The sequence below is a fragment of the Tripterygium wilfordii genome, chromosome 21 (genome assembly GCF_013401445.1).
Source record: "Tripterygium wilfordii isolate XIE 37 chromosome 21, ASM1340144v1, whole genome shotgun sequence".
Taxonomy (NCBI): Eukaryota; Viridiplantae; Streptophyta; class Magnoliopsida; order Celastrales; family Celastraceae; genus Tripterygium; species Tripterygium wilfordii.
Window position 1 is genome coordinate 13,106,218 of NC_052252.1, and position 20,625 is coordinate 13,126,842.

Consider the following 20,625-nt stretch of genomic DNA (forward strand, 5'->3'; position numbering starts at 1 on the left):
TCTCTCTCTCTCCCAGTTGTTTCTTCTTCTTCTTTGAACTGTAGTTGAAAATGCATAAAAAGCTTGTAATAGAAGGTGAGGATGGAGTCTAGGATTTGAGACAGAGATGGGTTCCACTACAGCTATATATATATATATATATATATACAAACTATACTACTATAGGCTAAGTTGATGTGATGGATGGAAGATTCTTGAACATATATGTGTATATTTGTCGGATATATCTAAATAATCATAGATGCATGTGAATTGTTTTGCTCACCAACTCAGACCACTTGTGCATAATCATTCTCTTGTTCAAGGACCTAACAAAATTCTGGTTATCAATAGTTTAATATGCCATAAGTTTTATTATATTCTCAGACATAATATATTCGGATTCTAGTTCTACACTGCATATACAATATTGTATTCAAAATGCCAGAGTAAAGCTACAACCTACAAGCACTACACCTGTTTCAACACAAAGAAGAGTTGAAAAATCTTGAATTGGTTGTTGTAGATGTAGAATTTCGGCCAACAAGTGTGTCACTGTCATCACATTTTAGCTTCTTATACAAGAGGAGTGATAGTGAAGATTCCACAGATGTTACCATATTGTGGAAGGAAGTTGACTCGGCTAGCTAATTTGTTCTTATCAAGCACTTATTATGGATGGCAGCATCTGGAAGAATTGGCACTGCCACACATGCTCTCATGTGATTAAATATTGTCTGCACATGTTTTTCATGGTTGGTTTAGTTTATGTTCCATGTGTCTTTGGCCTTCAAATGAACAGTTCTTGAATATGAATGGAAGCAGATGCTATCAGACAGAAGCTCCTTGTTAAATAAGTTCACGATGTTAATGTCAACAATATTAAAATTCCACATCGGTTTGGGATATCCCAATGACCGACAACAAAAAGTGTGTGTAAACTTACCTCAAGTGTAAGATGGTCGGCAAGTAATATATTCGGTGAGACTGAAATCGAATCCATGGAGAAACGAATGCAAATATGATGGATGAATGCAAATTTCTAACTAGAGTACTAAACACAATGAATAACAAATAAAACGCATAAAAGTAAATGGACCGAATGACTCGGTAGCATGAAAGTGTTTTGTAACCAACTAATGCAAGAGTTTACGAAAATAATGAATTAAAAACTCTTGCCTCTAATCCGTCCCGGTGGATGATCAATTCTCATACTCAAGGTATTATTACAAATACTAACAACCATGCACAATGAAATTGTGTGATAATATCAATCATGCATATGCAATGTAAATTGGACCTAAGGACTTCAATTCAAACATGGAGGCCATCGGGCTTATTGGTTTACAATGAAAGCTTAGAGGTAGTCACCTAATCCTATGGATTAATGTTTTCCCTTGGGACTCGGCTTTGCTAGCACCCTAGTTCCACATTTAAAAGACCAAATCACCATAACTCTACCACATTCATTCCATAAATTCCACAAAAATCAATTATCAATACACATAATTAATGGATAAACAATTAACTCAATCAATTGGGAAAATCTTGCATTGAATATTCAAGACTTCAATTCAAGTATGTTAAATTGGATTCCTAAATTCACGATGAATGCTTAGCACTCAACATACCATGTATTATGAATTAATGTTTCCCATTGGGGTCTAGCCTAGTCGTCGAACCTGATTCACACTCCGAATCAAGAAAACACAACAATAGCATACTTATTCATATGTATCTAACACATAACTATCACATAATTGTAAGAGAGAGATCGAAGCTACGATGCACAATCGAAAATCGTAACCACCCTTGGACTATAGACTAGAAAAATGAATTAGTCACTCATGATATTGATGAGAAACGTGTAATTTTATTGATTAAAATTAAAGTTTACACCAAAATCAAGAGAAAACACAATGAAATCTAGAGAGAATGATAGAAACCTAAAAACTAGGAAGAGGCTACTATGAATGTGATGAGAGAAACCCTTGAATTAGGGCTTTTAGTTTCTTTCCAATGTCTAATATTTATCTATCCATCCTTACAAAAATGTCTCTCATTGATTACATTTGAGATCCAAAAACCCAACTTAAAAATCTTGAATTACACAAGAAAAGAAAGGAAAAACTACATAAAAGAGGTCCTAAAAGAAAGCAACGATCTTTTTATAACTGACTGAGTGCACTTCGAATGACCTGCTCATTATCATAATCTTATGCCAGAAAATCGTTTGTAGGTACAAGTAGAAAGCAGGGGAAACTCGAAAGAATGAAAGCGGTCATATAAAAAAGAAGGGAAATTGCCTAATCATTAACTGTCAGTGGTTTCTCAATGGGTTAGAACTAATAAATAAGCAGATGTGAAATCCATAATCTATATAAACGCCCAGTTAATCATATGTTCTATTAAGCACAAAAAGAGACACCCGAAAAAGCGTTAGATAGAAGCACCGCGTCGTATGATCGTTTCATCGGACCACAGATAATGGGTTTAATTATAAATAATATGACTAATAAATGCCTGTAATGTAATCAGTCGCTTTATTAATGGAGATGAGTATACGGCACCACATACAGAGTCACAGAGATTGTTAAGAACCAGGCCAGGTGCGCGTCTATACACACACTTAGCATGCTCATACATTCCTTAACCAACTACACAAGCCCAATCACTATCCACATATGAGCCAGTTGTAATCAACAAGTCTAATAGGCCACTACCTAGAAAACTTGTTGGCTGATTAAAGAAGACATTTGCCCTCCTTATAAATAGATCACAAGTGTCCTATCTAAGTAATGTCGGACATTCGTATCAATACCCCCCGCTTTACTGAACCGACACCCATGTCGACTGCACTCAGTGGGGGTCTTTCACTGGGCTAGGGTCCTTATCTGTACCACCAGATCCACACTGGTAGCCTTTCCGTGGCGGCCCAATCTAGTCCCATACCTGGACGAAGGAAGATCCAAACACCTACATGTGCAGAGACCGAGCACCTCTGATACCATTGTTAAGAACTAGTTCAGGTGCGAGCTCATACACACACCCAGCAGGCCCATACATTCCTTAACCAACCCACAATTCTCTTCCTACGATTCCCTTCCTACGCAAATCTCACAAATGCATTTGTTCATTGCCCTACTACTATGGATAATCAAGAATCAATTCTTGAAAATCGACTAGCACCAACACACTCCATGGACAACCACGTTCCAGCTTTATCTCTGGATACCGGACTCTCTATTCTTGAAGCAACGCTTGCCCAGTTTATCTCACACGTTGCAGATGAATTGGTAAAATTAGAATCACGCATTCATTCTAAGTTTTTAGCTTGCCTTGACAGATTATGTTGTGAAGCGTTGCACCACGAACCAGGTTTCGTGGAGTCAGATAAAAAGTCTGAGAAATCTTCCATTCTGAAATAGAAACTGAAATTTCAAGATCCAGCAAGGTTCCTTCATATATTTGTGAGTTGGAAGCTACGTGTCTTTCACTAAATTTGAGGATCTCCACTCCAATATTTGCATTAAAAGAAACTTTGGAGAAGAGGCACCTGTGAAGGACTCGTCTGAGAACCCGAAGAACAAAGATGACAAGAAGGATGAGAATTTGTCTGCGGAATTCGACAAATTGAAGAGCGATTTGATTTGTCATGAGTTTGCTACGGTTGAGTATGAAGAGAAATCAGGGTTAGGGCATAATTCTTTGCACAAAAAAATATTTGATGAAATGCCTCAACTAGTTGATCAAGATAAGAAACAATTGATGGAGAGTGTTCTCAAGGTTGTTGAGGATGATAATGAAAGTATCCTTAGGAGACTTAAGGACATGAATGATAGAGTTGGAATTGGAACCGAAATTGATTATGCACACAAACTGTTTGTCAAATTGCTTCAAAGAGACATGCTTCCTTGGATTTCTGGGGAGTTTCTTCTTGACATGATATTATCATATGGGGTCAATAGCTTTTCATTTGATCCTAGAATTATAGCTGCTGTCCATAATTCAGGTTCAAGGGTAAGGGCAAAAAAAATCACTGGTCAAGTGTGCCCAACACCTTATGTGTTCTTGGTATAATCGAATTGGAAGGCAACCATATGGTGGAACTTGCATTTGGTTGCTATCTCATCTATTATAGGTTTGGATATGAGTTTTGTGAAAGGTGTGAGTGCTACTGTTCTTGTCAAATGTGGAAGACATGGAGGAAGTGGCTTCTGTTTTCTATGTGTAAATGTTCCTACTACCGCGCCACAATAGACTCAACAATTATCACAATAGTTCCCTACATTTTTGTCTTAATTGTGAGTTGTCTAGTTTGGTAAAACCCAACTGATAAGGTTATGGGTCAATACTCCTAGCCCAACCAACAGGCCTAGCTCAGGCCCTGGCCCGTGGCCCTACCCAGCTGTAACCAATAGGCCTAAAACCTGTTGACTTACTAAGGAAGACATTAGCCCGCCTTATAAATCGCACTTCACTCCCACATCTAAGCGATGTGGGACAAATGCACAACATTCCCTTGCTCTTACAAGCCGACGCCAGCTTCAGCTGCACTCTGTAGGCACCAGACCCGTGGTCCAGATCCACAGGTAGCCCTTTACGCCAGCTCGACTCAGCCCCCTAGGCACGAAGGAGCTGCACACAAGCCCACAAACACCCAACTGGGTGGCTTTGATACCAAATGATAAGGTTATGGGCCAATACTCCTAGCCCAACCAACAAGCCCAGAAACTGCTTTGGTGCTCTCGGACAGTTCCTGTTTGTTTCAGCTTAGTTAGGTCCTCAAAGAAATCATTATAATGAGTGGGTCCATACCGCGTATGCAACCCTTCTTTGAGTGATTCCCAACTGATCACATGCTTCTCCTCCTTCAATAACTAATACCATAACTAAGTGTCGCCCTCTAAATGATATGCCGCCAAAGATCCACGTTCCTCATAAGCTGTCTGTTGAAGTTCAAAGAACTGCTCCGCACGACAAATCCAACTGATAAGATCGTCATTCTCGTTGAAGCGAGGGAAATCAAGTTTGGCCACCTTGTGAATTGCTGATGAATGAGCCCTGCTTGAGTTACCAGTCCTCCAACTACGTTGATTCTGAGAGCTTTCCCCTTGATCACTCATCTGGCTACTCAGAACTTGATCAATCTTATTCAGTACTTGATCAAACATGTTGTTCAATGCAGCAACCACAACACGAACATCATGCACCTCTGTGGTGCTGATGTCCACGCGACCCTCCAATTGATTAACCCGTTGCTCATCCATGACCTGCTCTGATACCAAATGATAAGGTTATGGGCCAATACTCCTAGCCCAGCTCAGACCCGGGCCCGAGGCCCTACCCAGATGATTAACTCACCTTATAAATCGCACTTCACTCCCACATCTAAGCGATGTGGGACAAGTGCACAACACCAACCTTGAGGACAAGGTTGTTCTTAGGGGGGGAGTAATTGATAAGGAACCTATAATTGTAAGTCAATTTAGAAGTTTGTTAGTTTGTTAATAAGTTGGTTAAATCGGTGCAAGTATGTTAGTATATAACAGAGTGTTAAACAATTTGTAAGGCAGTTCAGAAAATGATATTGAAAATGAAGAGTCTTCTTCATGTGTGTTTTCCTTTGTTCCTCCCTCTGTAATTTCTTCTTTCATTTCCATTTCCACATTCTGCAAGGTCAAGGTTTAAATGGGTGTTATTAGAGAGACGGATTTCTCTCCCCTGTGTTTCTCCGAGTTGACGAGATTCAACGAATGGGAAGACTTGGAGAGAAGATCTACGACGCCGTTCTGTCAATAAGTACTTATTTATTATTTTATTCTGCACTATTTGTTTTGTATTACTTTACTGTACATACTAAAACATAGTCTGTCGTTGTGGGTTGGGCTTGCGCTCTTGGACTTTTTAGTGGGCTTGAGCTTTCCACATTGAGGCTCAAGTAACTTGATGGAGGCGGTCCAGTTTACATTATCGGCCCATTTATTAATGGGCCTTTTGTCGAAGCCTACCTTGAAATAAGGCCTAAGCCCACTAAAATACTCTTGTCAAATTCCCAATTTTGCACCAATTTAGGGCTTCTGTTCTTCATGGCGGCCAGTACGATCTCCGAGTCACCTTCAACGACTAGTTGCTGTAGTGCCCAGTTGAGGACCTTTCTCGACTCACCTTGAAATACCATGGACGTGAGACCTCTTTACGCCTTTTTAAAGTTTTGATATTTGAGTGATGCATGAGGTTTCTGAATATTTTAATTCAACAAAGATTTGATGATTTAGAGTGAACATTTGGGAGACGAAAGAATTTACAAGCATATTAAAAATGCAGTGTGAAATTACTTTAATCCAGCTGAGATTCAGTTGGTGCCAAAGCCATGGCTGCGGCGTTTCTCTGCTGATGCTCTCTTCTGAGAGCTCTGAACTTTGCTGCCAATTCATCATAGTCTGGAAGCTTTGGGTGTACATGTTTACAAGATGATACTGAGCTTCTTCTTACTGAAGAATCCGATTTCAAAATCATCTCATTAGCCATGCCCTTATCAGCTGGTACACTAACAACTCTCTCTGCTGCTGCATAAGTACTAGATCCCCGCGAGCATGATCCAATGGAAGAGGTGACGCTGTCTGGATGTTTTGATGCTTCAGCATGTCCCAGCACCTTTCTTTTCTCCATTTGCTTGGCATAATTTGCGGCTCTTCTCTGTTGGCCTGAAAACGGGCTTCGACAAACAAGTTTATGGCAATTAGTACATACGTAGCATGGATGCACAAAGCAGTAATGTAGGTCAGTGCTAAATCTGCGGCTGTAGTTTGATGTAGTTTGAGAGTTTCTGCAGTTACTAGTTGGTCTACCATTTCTTGATTCAGGATTTTTGCTGGAGTGTACGCCATCGGGTAAGAAGATTAACAATCTAGCTCCATCGCTTATGAAATTGAACAGAAAAACACTTTTCTCTTCACCCAATCCATCCTGTAATTCAGTGAACTGAAACTCCTCGACTTCCTCTACACAAACAATGCTCTCCTGAATCTGAGACGAAACCTCACTGAATTTTTCCGTATGGACAGTCGATACTTTGTTCGAACCCTCACTTTCGATACTGCTAACATGTGGATCATGCTTTGCTGGTGAGACTATCAACTGTAATCTTTTTTCTTGAGCCTCTTCCTCGAGGTTCCCCAGTTGGAGGCAGTGGTCCTTGGCTATTTCATTGATCAATTTGACTTTCAATTCATGGGAAATCGATGTTCTGCATAGTTTCTCCCTCATCTAATCAATGTATCAAGTGATGAATATGGATTAACAACCAGAGAATTCAAAGCTGAAAGGGCAAGAATCTATATAGGAAGAACTCAATGAATCAACTACATATCGTCAAATGCCAACCTCTTTATTCACATGGTTTCCAGGATGTAATTCGACTGCAGTTGTACAGAATCTGCGTCCATAACGTTCCCCAAAGAGCTTCCGGATTAGTTGAAGTTCAGGCAGATCTCCACACCATGCAGCAGCAAATATTAAAGTTGAAATTGCTTCATTTATCTCATTAGTACAAACCCTGGACGGGAAATGCCATAGCACACATTCAGAATTAAATGCAAAGAGCCTTCCTATCAGAAAAGCTATGATTCAGAATCAGAAGAACAGATGTAATCAAGGCATATAACATGGTAAACAGAAATGGACGAGTCATACCTGTGTCGGCGAATGTAGGAGAAGTGAATGATGATGAACTCACAGAAGTGATCCAAGAGATCATAAGCAGCTAATAGTCCCTGATCCCTGTATAGCTGCTCAACCTGAGAAACTCAGTTCATGTTAGTATACATCGGGAAATGAACCAAAAACCAGTAAGATCGGATGGATTTTGATAACCAAAAATGGCAAAACAAGTAGAAATGGTGAAAGAAAAGGATTACCCGTGCGAACGCAGAATCAAGCATGCCATTGTTGAGTAGCTGAGCAATGTCACTGCTTAAATGCTTCACAATTGAGGATCTCTTGCACTTGAGTAACTTAAGGCGGCACTGAACATGCCTTAATAATTTCTTGCTGCAAAACAATTAACATATATACATCAAATTCTTGCTGCATAAAAATAAGGTAATTAATTATAAGCACAACTTTACCATTCAGAGGCTTTTCTCCATCCAAACAGAATGTCAAAAGAGAGACAAGTGTGCATGATTTTGAAGGCTTTTGGTGTGGTCAGGGCATGATGATCAGCAAGCTTTGGTTGGGTTAGGCAGGTGAGGAGGTTGTCATCACCAAGTGAAAATGGGGATTGAAGCATGTAGTTTGAATGCTTGTTTTTGGAGGGGAATGTGAATGTAGAGGTAGAGGATGGCGGTTTCCCTCCAATATAACTGCTCTCCACTTACTGCTTATGTGCAACAACTTATTATTAATTAAATAAATTTAAAAATTGAAGAAATTAATAATTATTGCATCCAAAAATTCCTGAATTTTTTTTCTAATAAAAATTTATGTTCAAATATTTGGGAATGTACATGCTTTTGATTAATTTAAGAAAGCCTTTGTTGTGTTTGGGCCTAGGAAAAGTGAAAATAAAGAAGGCTTTCAGTTTCAGGTGAAAAGAGGAGCTATCTTTTTTGGGCCTTACTCCAAAAAAGGCCTGACCCCAATCAGTTGATCCATTAGGATGACGTAAGAACAGGACTCTATGGTTGCGATCGGACTAAATACCACATCGCTTAGTTATGTTGAAACTAGAGGGTTTATAACAGAATGCGGAGCAGGGGTGAGTGTCCCTTCGGGGACATCCGATAAAATTGGAACGATACAGAGAAGATTAGCATGGCCCCTGCGCAAGGATGACACGCACAAATCGAGAAATGGTCCAAATTTTTTTTTCCATTTTGCCCTGCATTTTCATCTCATAGATTCATTCAGTCCTAGTTCGGATTTGATCGTGCTATTCCCATGGCTTTGTCTCAATTAGAGAGGCTTCGTTCTATTTCCTGATAAATTTTCTTCCTTGTTGCATCTCTCAGATTCATTCAGTTTTACAATTTGCTACTTACTTTTTTCCGTTTGTGTTATAGTTCGGATTTGATCGTGCTATTCCCATGGTTTTGTCTCAATTAGAGAGGCTTAGTTCTATTTCCTGAAAGTTTTTCTTCTTTGTTGCATCTTGTAAATTCTTTTAATGCAAAATTTTCATTGTTATGTGGTGGTTCTGTATGATACTGAAGCTGGGTATTTCTGGGTATTTGAAAAGATTCCAACTTTATTTGCTGAATGAGCAATTGGGGGGATGGTTGCTTCAGTATATTGTCTCAATTTGCTTCTCTGCCAAATGAGCAATTGGGGATGCTTGCTCGAGTATATATTGTCGTTTTTTTTTTTTTTTTTTTGTCAGGAGTTCTTTTCTGGTTTTGTCAGGTGGTTGTTCAAGAGCATTTCTAGTTTTCGTAATCAGATATGATTGTGAGGAAATAATATAGACTATGCACAATCATCCCATTTTATTTCAATACTCTGTCAGTGCAAGAGTCAAAACTGAATTTCGTGTTTGCAGCTTCGAGACCTGGACCTTTTGAGCTCTCATTGAAAATTCAACAAACTAAGAGGAGTTGGCTTTGTGTCTTTCCAGCTCCGAAATAGGAGAGCGAAGTAAGTTTCTTTAAAGCCTCTTGTTTCATGCTTCAATAGCATACTTGGATAGTCAGTGTTTATATAATATATCCATGGCATGGATATTGGGTGGCAAAATTCTCTAGTGTTTTATCTTAAACAATTTTGTTTCACAAAAGCATTAGCATGGGAAATCCTTATTTAACTGTGTAAGTAATGCACTAATGCTGAGATTATTTCAAATTCATTTTTCCTGTCATTTGTTTAATTAGTTAGCATTGTTAGGAATATGCTATTCCCAGTATTTTACAATGAAAAGCTTTTGAGAAACTGACAATATGAGTGATAACTGCTACATCCAGAAAGATTGTCTCATTGACAGTTTCCGATGGTGATTCTTCAATCTTCATTGAAAAATTGGTGTGTAATTCATTACAGACAATTTCATACTGCGCTATTTGTTGCAAGGGTAAAAACTAAAAACTCCATATTCCTTTAATGTTTTCATTGTGGCCCTCGAAGCTTTCTTTTCCTGGTCTTGTGTATGCCACATCATTTCATGCTTAAAAGTCTAGATTGAAGAATATAAATCATTTCATGCTTAAAACTCTAAATTGAAGATATCATAAACAAGGTATGAAAGTTCTGTCAATCATCTCATTCTGAAATGAGATTATAAGTCAAAATTTTACAAAAGTTGCACCACCAGATAGTGTTTTAATAAAATGTTAGAACCTATTTATACATAATTAATCACTTAGATTTCAACTCCAAACATATATTACACACTAGATATGTGGAGATAGATTATTTTAACGTAATATTTTTGCAGAGTCTTGGCATTGCACTTACAGCTCTGAGGCCGCTCCCACAAACAATCCTATATTAATTTTTGTGCATTTTATACATTAGATAGTTTTCTTCTTCCTTTGCTTTCTTGTTAGTTTGTTTTTTTCTTTTTGGCTGTTGGTATGAGACGAATTCAAGAAAGTTACTGGTGCTGAGGATCTGTCTCTATTTCATGAGCCAGTTCTCTTGTAAGCTTGTCGGCGCGATCATCGTGTCCACCAGCAAAGGTATAAACGCGGAATGCGAACTGGAAAGCTCTCCAAAGCATTTTAGTGCATTCCTTCCTTTTCTTTTCAGTTTTTGTACCTACTCCTTCTTCTGCTGCCTTTGCTTCTCTCCTCTCCTAAACGATATCCACAAAAAAGAAATTAGTGAACATATATAAAAAAAAAACCCACTGCGACATTTAATTACTCTTCCATACAATCCTCTTATTGTGAACTTTATAGCTAATTGTTCTAAAAATCTCAATCAACCTACCTTCAGTGCCAACTCCATGCAGTTTGAGGAAACATCCACCATTAATTCCTTGATACGAATAAGGATATTGAAGTCAAAATGAATATTCTGACTCTGAAGCCTCTTGGACTCTTCATCCTTGGTTCGCTCCAATGCATCCATATCTCCTTTGATCTACGTGGTAATATTTTTGGTTAGTCATTAGAATTATTTTGTAAAACAACTATCTTTCAAAATGTGAATCCAACATTAATTGCCTTATTGAAGTAACGCTCAGTTTTGTCTAGAAGCTGGCCCAGGGGAGGTTCTATCTTCCAATTCTGCAGTTCATTAATTATTCCATCCAACTTCAAGTACAGTGCAGCAGCTGTCCTTAGTGTTTCCAACTTCTTATTTGGGAACCCTTCAAACCTTGCAAGCACCTGAATTTTAAGTTGTAGCAGGTCATGACTGTGTTAGCAATTAATTCAAAATTTTTCACTATTGGTACTAGTAGATCCTAATTGAATAAATTAATTTGGTCTGTGTGGACCTGTGTTTCATCAGTTAGAGCCTCCAGAATCGATTCAACATGTTTGTGGAACTTGAGCAGCTCAGCCATGTCTTTTGTTTGGAAAGTACTGAGGGCAGACTTCAGCTGATTGATTGACTTGGCATGCTTTTGAACATCTTCTTCAATTTGTTGGAAGTATGATGACCTGACATATGCAGAATTGAGAGTCTGATGAGTTTAACATAGTCAACTGTTTTGTCCTATACACTTGAAGTTTCAAATGAATACACCACCACCCTTGTTTGTTAAACTTAAAGTTCTTTGAAGAATGTACCTCTTTGCCATCTCAGCTAATGCATCAGCCATGCCTTTTCCACCACTGCCCCCGTTCCCAACTGAACCTTTTCTTCCATTAGGTGATCTTTTGTCTAGCTGACCCCCTTCCAACTTATCCTTGAGAGTCCGGTACAAGCTACCCATTTGGCTTGATCTCTTCAATTTAGTATTTGCCTTTTTGGGAAGTAGAGTTCTTGCTGCACCCAATCGAGGAGGAGGTGGTGGAGCTGCCCCATTTCCAACAGATGTAGGTGGTGGTGGAGGTGGCACTGATCCATTTCCTGTGGGTGGAGGTGGTGGTGGAGGAGCAGCTCCATTTCCCAGGGGCCTGGGTGGCGGTGGTGGTGGAGGAGCTGCCCCATTTCCAACAGACGTCGGTGGTGGTTGCAGTGGCACTGATCCATTTCCTGTGGGTGGAGGTGATGGTGGTGGAGGAGCAGCCTCATTTCCCAGTGGCCTGGGTGCCGGTGGTGGTGGAGGAGCTGCCCCATTTCCAAGCGGCATTGGCGGTGGGGGAGGTGGAGGAGTAGCTCCATTTCCAAGCGGCATGGACGGTGGGCGAGGTGGTGGAGTAGCTCCATTTCCAAATGGCAAGGGTGGTGGTGGCGGAGCATTTCGATTTCTGAATGGTAGGGGTGGGGCAGGTGGTGGAGGAGCAGTTTGGTTCCCAAGTGACATTGGTTGTGCACCTGATTGGGGTTGCTTTGGAACTGTTGAAGGCATCACTGGGGGTGGTGGTGGTGCAGTTGTTGCATTTGGCAATGTCATCGGTGGTGATGGTGGAGGAAGAGTTGCCACATGTTTAGGAATCAGTGATGGTGGTGGTACTTCTGCTGTTATCATCATGCTTTGGGAAGATATCGATGGCTGACTCTGGGACAGAACTGTTGCCACATTTGAAGGCGGATGTGGTGGTGATTGTGGTGGCATCATCAACACATCTATGGCTCCTGCGGAAGTCATTGGAGTTGTATTTTGGGGCTCACTTCTATTGTTTAATTCCTTTTCACTAATTGCCACATCCATTTCATCCAAATGAAACTGCAGAACCTCCGGTGTGTTTGTTTTTTCCATGTCAGCGTTGGTCTCCACTTCTGTTACTGTCATTGTTTCCTCAACTGTATTCTTCTTTTGGCTCAAACTAATTGGTTCTTGTTCTCCTACTTGTGGCGGCATGTGAACCGACAAGAGCTTTACATCAATGGGACTCAGCTTCCCCAGTGCTTGAACTCTGAGAGACCATAGAAGAGGGGAAGTACTCCTTTTGGGAGAAGCCCAGACTTCTGGGAGAACTGATGTTGGGGTGACTGGTGAAGGACAATAGGAAGAACCATTGTCCGAGAAGGACTCCATTAATACTTTCCCAAATCTGCTACCCTGTGGACTGAAGCCCTTACTCTGATCATCTTCATCCAAGGTATCAAACTTCTCGGTTGCTATTTTAATCATGCAATCAAGTGTTGCTAACACATATTGCACTACAACAAAATAAAATCAATATTTTCAATCAGAAATAAAAATATCAGTGAAGGATTTTTTTGGGAAGATATAAGGCATCATGCTTTGTGCAATACAATGGTTTGAAGAGTTTTATTGGCAACTAACTCCGTACCCTGTATAAATCATACCTAATTCCTCCATGTTGCCGTTCTCCTTATAGGCAGTAAATCTGTCCATTAAGTCTTGATCCTTCAACCATGAGTCTCTAATAGATTTCAAAATCTCGCAAAAGTAGGAAAGAATCTGTTTTTTGAACATTTCATTCATATTATTAGTATTTCAGCTGCAATTGCATATGATGAATGGCATGAAGTATCCTTGTTATGGCCAAAATGGTTTACCTGGTCCACTGATGTTCCACTTATTTTTGACAACTGAGTGCAGGATATGAATTCAGGATAAAGCTTCAGTAGTTCCATCATTGTCCCCATCATTAGCTGCAAAAAGCAGGAAGATCACCAAAACATGAAGAAAAGTGTTGTGTTAATTGGTTGAGTAGCAGAAGAGTGCGAGACAAATACCTCATTTATGGGAGCTGAGGCCTCACAAGGAGGCAGGTCAATGATGTCTCTAAAGGTCAATATCTTCTTCCTGAGTTCCATTATCATGACGAGGTTATCTGAGAATCCGTAACTACTCTCTGTCCTAAAGTTTTTCTCTTCCGTGTGATTCTTGATCAGCTGAGAGCCCTTCATTGTCTGCGTAAATAGTTCATTTTCTTGTAAAGATGGCAGGAAATACAATGCAGTTAATTTTTCTCTCTGCCTTTGATGTTCATCTCGAGGAATATAAGGAATTATGCTTTTGTATTATACTCATCACATCTTTTATTGTCCAAACTGTACAAAACATGTATAAACACAAACATAAAGAGTCTCTGGCACAATAAAATTCTTTCCTTTAGACATTTTGGCTTTCTGATTAACGCTCCTGTATCCACATTACCACCGTTATATCGTGTAATTAACAGCAGAAAAGGCACATTGTTAGGGAGAGAATGAAGGAGCAGGGAAACGACGTCAATGGAAATTCTCAGACGTAATGCCTAAAATCGGAACAAGAATGTTCTTCATTGGATGAGAGATGTAACTATCTGTGTAAAAGCAGAGCAGAGGAACGTATTTTTTGCAGGAAAAAACAGTTTAAAGAGAGAAAGTACCTGAAATCTGCAGTGGTTGCGACTGAAGAACAATGGAGGCGATCCACAAACGCGGGGTGTTGCCATAGAACAGAAAGTCCTAAAAATAAAACCTAACAGGACATTGATAATGAACAACCACAAAGTTATTGTCAGCACATGAAAATGACATACAATTGTTTTAAAATTCTGTACAGGAAACAGAATGAACATTCATCATCAACGTGCAGGGCTCTCTCTCCCAGAAGAGTCAAAGGAAGAGAGGGAGAGTGGTACTTTCAATGGCGGGGCGGGGCGGGCCTCCCGCGTAAAATGGACTAGCTTTTTTGTTTATTTGTTTGTTATGTTTTTGTTATAAACAGATTGGCATATTTTAACCCTAAATTACAGCTACTTTTCTGTTGTGAAAAGAGAGGCCGGTGTTTAATTTGACAATCAGGTTTTGTGTACATAAAACAAACAAACAAAAACGAAGGCAGAACCAGAGTAGTTCTTTTTTGTTAGGAGCACAATCTTCTTTAACCATAATTGTAACTGTAGGTTTTGCCGCTCCAAAATAAATAAAAAAAGAAAGAGAAAGAGAAAATTAGGCACAAGTTCCACCACCATAAACATTTATTTAAAAGAACATGTTCCATAGAAGTACTTGTCTGTTTATATAGGTTTACCTGTGATTGCATGGTCGAGGCTGCCAAGTGCAGCAAAAGCAAAAGCCAAGTCTTGACCAGGATCAAACACAGGAGGAGGAGATTTTTGGTGGTTGATGGTCGCACCAAAACCACTTGACATAGATATGGAAGAAGGGCACAAAATCCAGTACCAATATTATAGTTATGTGGATTGCCATAGAGATGGAGAAAGGACGATCAAAATTTGCAGAGAATCATATATGTATTTAGACTCTGGGTTTGTCGAGTACAGGAAGTAATTGACCGTTTCCTTACTTTTGGCTGTTGTGTTTACGTGTGTTGGTAATTTTTCATGTAGGCGTGGATTGCTTGTGATGGTAACAAAACTTCAGCTTATGCATGCATACACATTTTAAATACATACGAGTTTCACCAACTTTGGATTTTGCCTCTTTAGCAAGATCCTTTGATTTACGAACTCGATCGTTGACGACTCTAGTTACCTTAACATTTGGAGGAAGCTTAAGATTTTGAAAAGAATTTTAAGCAATAAAAAACTATCAAAAAATTCATTTGATTTGTGTTTTTCGAAAACTGTTTTCTGAAACAAAAAAAATAAAAATAAATTTTACTTGGCAGATGCATGTTTCTGAAAAAATAAAAGCAGAAAATTGGTTTGGATAAAGGATTTGTTAAAACACAAAATGTTAATATATTTCATAATCATAGTTTCTAAAAAAAACATGATTATAGATTAAAACATTAACATCAAAGAGTACTTTATTAAATATTTATTAAATATTTGGTGTGCTATAATGATCCAACCACATCAAATTAGTCATATAGTCATTAATTCTGAACATGACAACAACTCCTTGATCAGTCAAATCGAATATATTATTATTATTTGTAGGGGCGGATGGACATTAAACTCACTGGGGGCCTAAGCTCCCAGTGAAAATTTGGTACAATAATGGGCTGTAGTACATTTTTTGACCGATCTCCTAGTAGTAAACTTCTTTAAGGGACCCACTCCCAATTAAAAAAGAAAGGCCCCTAGTCCCAATTAAAAAAAAAAAAAGCAAGCCCAATAACTATATGAGTAACTACTTGGCCCAATTTCTATTAGCACTTAACACCCCAATCTTTGTTCGTTGCGTTTATTAAGCCATATTTCCGTAATTCCATCCCAATTTATTAGGGTTTCTTTTTACCTTATCTTGCGTGTGTGACACTTCGACTGCCATTATAGAGAGTACATTTGAGAATTTTTTCGTTCCAAGGGAGTTTAGAAAGAAAAGGTACTAATTATTTATTTCCTTTAATTCTAACTAGCCTATTATAAATGATTTTTTTAGTGATTTACTTCTTTATTGCTTCTAAATTTCTAATATTGGTGTGCCGTGGGGAGATTGGAACAATAATTATGTCTTTATGATGAGTTTGTGTTAAAATAGTTATATCTTTTATGTAATAGTATATTTAATCTAATTGTTTAGCATATTCCCACCCGATAATACTTGATAGTTGATTATTGATACTCTAATTTTCATTCTCAACAGTAAATTTTATGGAGAGATTTTTCAAAAGAAAACACAGGGAAGAATCTTATTCTTCAATGTCAAAGGAGGTTGATTTGAATAACATTCATTCGGATCCTACAGAAATGAGAAGGATTTTAGTGTATTACCCAAATCAAAGAGATGAAATAAGATGTGCATATTTGCTTAGAGGACCTTGTCAACCTCGTGGCCATGATTTTCTTCTAAAATTGATTGGCAATAACGAACATCGATTCAATCCAAAGTGGTTTGATCAATATGGAAATTGGATAGAATATATCATAAAGACATAAGTACTTAGAGATCAATTTGGAAAACAAGGTGGGAGTGACGCATTTGTTACAAAAGGATTTTTGTCTTGGAACAAAACTGAAAGACTAGCTTCTCATGTTGGTCATGTTAATAGTGCACATAATCAACAGTTCAGAAATGTGACAATCTATTGAGGCAAAAGCAATTCATTGAGGGTGCTCTTCTTAAGTAGTCAGAAAGTATGAAGAATGAATATAGAATTCGTTTAAATGCTTCGATTGAGGTAATTTTGTTGCACCAAGGATTACCTTTTCGTGGCCACGATGAGTTGGAAGAGTCTGATAACAGAGGCAATTTTCTTGAAATGATTAAATATACAACTGCTCAAAATGAAATTGTATGTAAGGATGTGTTCTACGTAATGCTTCAAAAATCTTCAAACAGTAGCTTCGGGTATTCAAAAAGACATTGTTCATTGTTTTGCACAAGAAATAGTCCATTCTATCATTGAAGAACTTGGAGATGATTTTTTTGCATTATTGGTGGATGAATCTAGTGATGTATCTAACAAAGAACATATAGTTGTGGTTCTGTGATATGTTGACAAAAATGAAATTGTTAAAGAGAGGTGTTTTGAAATTGTTCATGTGATGTAGACCTCTGCTTTATCTCTGAAAAAAGTTATTGATTCTTTATTTGCTGACAATGGTCAATGGTTTGAGTCTGAAGAAAGTTAGAGGTCAAGGTTATGATGAGGGAAGTAATATGACAGGTGAGCTCAATGGTTTAAAAACTTTGATTATGAATGAAAATGAGATTGCTTATTATGTTCATTATTTTGCACACATCAACTTCAACTAGCTCTTGTTACTATAGTTAGAAAACATGTTGATATTGCAAAATTTTTCAATATCATCTCTACTTTAATGAATGTTGTGGGAGCCTCTTGTAAGCGTAAAGACATGACTTGATAAAACCGTGCATAAAGAATTGCACAAGGAATGAAGACTTGCGAGATTCAGACTGGGAAGGGATTAAATCAAGAGTAAAGCCTTAAGAGGGCCAGAGATACACATTGGGGGTCTCATTACAAATCACTTTAGAACTTGGTTTCTTTATTCTCTTCTATTATTGAGGTTCTTGAATTTGTTTCATGTGATGATTCGGATTCATTGAAAAAAGCTCAAGCACGTGGTCTTTTAAGATATTTGCAATCATTTGATTTTGTTTTCAATTTGTAATTGATATTAACTATGTTGGGAATCACAGATGAGTTGCTATTAGCTTTGCAAAAAAAAAGATGAAGATATTTTGAATGTTATTGCATGTGTCAAAGTGGCTAAGGGGCAATTACAAAATGTAAGAAATGATGGATGAGAATCTCTCATAAAATCATCAATTTTTGTAATGAGCACAAAATTGATTTTTTGAATATGGAGAAAGAGTATGTTGATCCATATCATCCCTGATATCAAAGCAATACTACTAATGAATATAATTATACTATTGTGAATATGCAACTTTTGGAGCTTAATGATCACTTCAATGAAGTAAATTTTGTGTTGCTTCTTTGTGTTTGTTGCTTGAATCCAAGTGCTGCTTTTGTTGATTTTAATTCATCAATATCGTTAAAATTAGCTCAATTTTATCTAAATGACTTCTCTCTCATAGATTACATAACTCTTGAGCATCAACTAGAGACATACATTGTAAATGTACGAATAGATGACAAATTTAGTCAATTGAAGGGGCTTGGTGATCTTTCTAGATTACTAATGCAAACAAAGAAGCATATATCTTTTCCTTTGGTCTATCGACTTTTGAAATTAACATTGGTTTTGCCTATAGCAACAACAAGTGTTGAAAGATGTTTTTTAAGAATGAACATCGTCAAGACGGATTTGCACAATCTCATTAGTGACCAATTTTTAAATGATTGTCTTGTATATTTCATAAAAAAAGAGTTGCTTAGATTATTACTAAATATATTATAATAGAGTGTTTTCAAAATATAAAAACTCGTAGAAAACAATTGTGATAAATAAAGATGCAATATTTTAATTCATGAAATTAATAACCTCAAAAAAATGTTCGGGGCATTGCCTCTAGACCCCCGCTACTTATTTGTGCCCCCAAGGATTTTAGATCATGGATCCGCCATTGGTGTATAGCTTTTGGTGTCTTTGGTGCTTAAGAGCTCTATCAAACTTAACCACAAAATCAATCAACGTATTTTTCTTTGAAACGTAGGTCCTGAAAAATGAGTGACAACTTTCTGCTGTTTGACTATATGACATACCTATATAGAAAAAAAGAACCATGTAAAAGTTTGTAAATAAATTGGAATACCAATAAGTACAATTATAACAAAATAAATCAATGTACAAAGTTTGTAAATAAATTGGAATATACTTGCAGAGAATATGTCATTAACATATGTAGGATTGCACTTGAAGAGGATGTCATACATAACAGACCAACAACCATGATCAACTCTTATCCATCTAAAGTTGGTTCAAATGAATATACACGGTTGTATATGATAAACATGTATATACCTTTAGTTATCTGTAGAGCTGGTAGTTGTGATTATTGTTATGAAGTTATATCTGTAAAGTATATCTGCACACACATGTATATATATATACGTTGAAAGCTAATGAGAATTCAACACTTTAGTTGTTCAATCTTGTCATAGTATCGGACGACCAGTGAGCATAGTCTCTCCCATTCCTGGCCTTCTTACTTCTCTTATTCTTCTTCTTACTCTCATTACCCAGCCGTCTCAATGCCTACTGACACCACTATCAATGCTGCCGCCACCACCATCATTCCAACCACCATCATTCCAACCACCACCATTCATAACGCCAATGACACCCACAAAACCCTTATCAGTATCAATACCGCTGCCCAAACCCCTCTCAAACTAACCTCCTCCAACTATATTTCCTGGAAACTTCAATTCCACACTCTCCTTATTGGCTATGATTTACTCGGTTACATTGACGGGTCCAAGCCTTGTCCCCCAGCCACAATCACTGAAAATACCACCACCACCCCAAATCCTAACTACTCTCTATGGATCCGTCAGGATCAACTCATTCTTAATGCCATCATTGGCTCCTTCTCACCGACCATCATTCCATTCATTGCTTCCGCCAAAACATCTCGTGCAGCATGGACCACCCTAGCCAATACCTATGGCAAGCCCTCTCGTGGTCGTGTTAAGCAAATCAAAAGCCAACTCAAACACCTCACCAAAGACTCCCAAAATGTGATAGAGTTTATGCAACTCGTCAAAGCTCAGGCGGACGAGCTAGCTCTTCTTGGAGCTCCTGTTGATGATGATGATCTCACAGAAAAATACTTGATAGCCTTGATGATAATTACAAGGAGCTGGTTCGGGCTGTCCAGGCCAGGGACACCCCGATCACATTTGATGAACTCCATGAGAAGTTACTCACATTTGAAGCCTCACTGTCGACAGCCAAGCCAATGCCACCATATTTTCCCGCTAGTGCCAATCCCACAACTAGCACTACCACAAATTGGCGCCCACCTCAAACTGGCACTAATGCTGGCCGTCGCACTAACAATGGTGGCAATTATAATGCTAGGGGAGATCGTCCATCAAAACCATATCTTGGACACTGTCAAATCTGCAGAATCCAAGGCCACACTACAAAAAGGTGTCCCTCTTTTCGTCTGATTTCGATTCAATCATCCACCAACTCGTCTGCTTCTCCTACTCCGTGGCAGCCACGAGCCCACTTTGCTGCTACCAATCCAAACTCCTCCTGGCTTCTGGATAGTGGTGCCTCTCATCAC

At 38.4% G+C, this 20,625-nt stretch overlaps 2 protein-coding genes and 1 non-coding gene across 3 annotated transcripts; 1 reads left to right on the top strand and 2 right to left on the bottom strand.

Annotated features, from left to right (window-relative positions):
- Positions 1-6,318: 6,318 nt before the first annotated feature.
- On the bottom strand, positions 6,319-8,272 carry LOC119987941. Its single transcript, XM_038832848.1, has 5 exons — positions 8,109-8,272; positions 7,899-8,031; positions 7,675-7,778; positions 7,366-7,537; positions 6,319-7,248 (listed from the first exon to the last, which is right to left on the bottom strand). The coding sequence occupies exons 1-5, from the start codon at positions 8,270-8,272 to the stop codon at positions 6,319-6,321; spliced, it is 1,503 nt and encodes a 500-aa protein (XP_038688776.1).
- Positions 8,273-8,746: 474 nt separating this feature from the next.
- LOC119990247 lies at positions 8,747-8,849 on the top strand. The gene has a single exon (XR_005465982.1). It is a non-coding gene; the product is annotated as a U6 spliceosomal RNA (small nuclear RNA).
- A 488-nt stretch (positions 8,850-9,337) lies between these two features.
- On the bottom strand, positions 9,338-14,119 carry LOC119989159 (uncharacterized protein At4g04980). The gene is made up of 8 exons (XM_038834513.1): positions 13,735-14,119; positions 13,555-13,650; positions 13,342-13,456; positions 11,712-13,191; positions 11,417-11,582; positions 11,142-11,306; positions 10,906-11,058; positions 9,338-10,768 (listed from the first exon to the last, which is right to left on the bottom strand). Exons 1-8 carry the CDS (start codon positions 13,906-13,908, stop codon positions 10,568-10,570), a joined length of 2,550 nt encoding a protein of 849 aa, XP_038690441.1. The 5' UTR covers positions 13,909-14,119; the 3' UTR covers positions 9,338-10,567.
- Positions 14,120-20,625: the final 6,506 nt, after the last annotated feature.